Source organism: Cyprinodon variegatus, unplaced genomic scaffold, assembly GCF_000732505.1.
Source record: "Cyprinodon variegatus isolate N-32 unplaced genomic scaffold, C_variegatus-1.0 Scaffold1395, whole genome shotgun sequence".
Taxonomy (NCBI): Eukaryota; Metazoa; Chordata; class Actinopteri; order Cyprinodontiformes; family Cyprinodontidae; genus Cyprinodon; species Cyprinodon variegatus.
In genome coordinates this window covers 132,603-135,340 of record NW_015151848.1, presented here as the reverse complement: position 1 = coordinate 135,340, position 2,738 = coordinate 132,603, and the positions used below count along the sequence as shown (strand labels likewise).

The window sequence follows — 2,738 nt, the reverse complement described above, 5'->3', positions numbered from 1 at the left end:
ATCTCCCTGAAATGAGTTTCAGGAGCTTGGGGTGTCTGCTGTGCAGTTCCTCAGTGCTGGTTCCTCATCTTTTCCTGCCTCATTATGTTTTCTCTGATGTCTCCTAGATTCTGTTTTTTTCTGTATTCCTTTTTTTGGATTTCTGCCTCAGTTGCCTGTGAGTCCTTCATTAAATCAACAAAGTTGCAGATACCGTGTCAGGTAACACACACCTGGCCTGTGACGGACATTTTTATCCCAGAAAGTTCTTGGTAGGTTTAGTGTGGGGTAGCGTATTGACTAGTGTTGGTTTAGGTGGAGGGGGTCAGGGTTAGGGTAAAGGATGCAGTTAACGTTAGTTTCGTGGTTCGCAGTTTGCGTTCCTGTCTTCCAACAGCCATGCATCCCGTGCATCAGCATCCCACCCAGAGGGGGCGTGGCCAGGGGGTCATTTTTGAGGAGTTGGGAGTGGGACTACTTTGACACATGTCCTATTTAAACAAATAATGTTGATTTTTTTTCCCCAGAACTCCCAACATCATAAAGAGTCACCTGATAAAACAAAACAACAACAATGACACCAGCCCTCAAGCGAGCCCTCGCTCCACCCCCAAGGCCAGCCTGGACTCAACCACCACAGCGCTGGATGGTGTAAAGAATGGCAGAGTGGAGGAGCAAAAACCCTCCCAGCCGGAAGCCGCGGGACATCCCAGTCCAAGACTCGCACAGGTACTGACCTGCAGCCATCTTCTTTTATCATCTCTGCGCTCTGAAAAACCATTAACTATAACCCTTATTATCTTAAAGGTAATGGCAAAGATTTGCTGACTGTTCATGAAGGTTTAATATGCAGGGATTTGCATTCATTTTGCTGGTAAAGGTTTTCAGTCATCCAGGTCATAGCCATTCCAAAAAACAAAAAAAAAAACAACCCACTGGACTTTGTTTCCAAGCTTGGAGAAACCAAACAACCTCTTCACAGACGCATTGCTCAACACAGGAGAGCGCCCTCTTCTGGACAAGACTACAGTACATCTACGCCTTAGGGACAAAGGACATTCTTTGGTGGACCAGAATGTTCACATTTTTGAAGACAGGTGGTTGAGAGGGATGTGAAGGCAGTGGCGCAACAAAACAGCAATAGGCCCGTAAGCAACATTATCTGGGTGGGCCCCATATGAAGTACAACACCTGATAAAGGTTCAGGATACAGCGACAGTTCCATAAATTAGCCAAGAAGATACAATTATGCAATTCTCAGTAGTATATTCAGTAGTATATTCAGTAGTATATTCAGTAGTATATTCAGTAGTATATTCAGTAGTATATTCAGTAGTATATTCAGTAGTATATTCAATAAAATCAAGTAAAATCATTACTTCTAAGAACAGGTAGAATGGACGGTTCAACAGAGCTATGGCTCTGGGTGAGTTTGGCAGCTGGATTTAAAAGAAATCTAGGATTATTCTTATTCTCCTCTATTAATGAGGAGAAATATTCTGCTCTTGCTTTACAAAGGGTCCTCTTATACAGCAGGAAACTATTTTTCCAGACTAGGTAGGATTCCCATAGGCCTGTGGAGCGATATTTTCTCTCCAGTTTCCTAGCATTTTGCTTCAACACATCACACACAGAAAAATATTGACCATTGGTGACAGCGCACCACCACATCCACAAACACATGTTGATGGCGCACCATGCATGTCCATGAAAACACATTTGGTATACAGCTACAGATCCATGAAAACATGTAGGTGACGGCAGATCAGACGAAAGGAACGTGTTTATTTTGGGAAGTTTTTTCATTCTTCCAGCAGCTCTTCTTTCCTTTTCTGGAATCCACTTAAGTTCCCCTTTTTGGTGTCTATCGTCGCACATTGTAACACATTGTACGTCACGGTTATGGTTTTAATCTACACTCTGGATTACCCATAATTCCAAGTCGTATTTTAAAAGATTAAATACTCAAATACATTGTTCTTTTACGATCTTTATTGCGGTTTGAAACATATTATATGAGTGCGTTTTTTAACAACCGTCTAATGAACTATACACAGTTATTAACATTCCTTTCTGTTCAATTCTATTCTTTTCTCTTCTATTTTGTTCTCTTCTATTCTATTTTGTTCTGTTCTGTTGTATTCTATCCTATGCTGTTCTATTTTGTTCTATTTTATCAAATTTTTTCTCTGTCCTATTGTGTTCTGTTGTTGTGTTTAAACGGCTCACCATCATGTTGTAATCTGCCATGCATTGCGGTATAAATACAGTCCGGTGCGGTCAGTAGCTTTAGCATCAGGTGGGGTTAAGAGGAATTTTTCGCACTATTACATTTGTAAAGAGACGTCTTAGTCTACAGTTGGAAACAAAGTCCAGTAGATTGTTGTTTTAACTTTTTTTGGATTTATATCATTTGAAAAAAAAATCGAGTTTATTTCCAGAGTTCCAATACTGTAGCTCCAAATAATTGCTTCTTATCAGGGTTCTGTGTCAGGAAATGGCTTGATGAGGAGATCATTTTATCCAGGCAGTATAGAGCTGGAGTCAATCTAGATCTTTCAAGACATTAGGACTGGAGTTGAGGATCCTCCATGTAGATCCTTTGATAGAGATGAAAAGGATTGAAGGAGTGGTGAGAAAGCATCTCGCTGAAAGATCCGCCCAGGATGCACGATCCGTCCTGCGCTTACGCCATAAGCTCATTTGCACATCCAAATATACATCCGTGTCGCCATGATTTTATTTTGTTAAAAACACCT

At 41.0% G+C, this 2,738-nt stretch overlaps 1 protein-coding gene across 1 annotated transcript in view; it reads left to right on the top strand.

Annotated features, from left to right (window-relative positions):
• LOC107103213 (muscarinic acetylcholine receptor M4-like) overlaps positions 1–2,738 on the top strand; it is a gene marked incomplete at its 5' end in the record, with an annotated part of 57,388 nt that overhangs the window by 11,995 nt on the left and 42,655 nt on the right. The window contains one exon of the mRNA XM_015402786.1: positions 507–708. Within this exon, the coding sequence (XP_015258272.1) occupies positions 507–708 (202 nt within the window). The remainder of the gene's footprint in view (positions 1–506; positions 709–2,738) is intronic.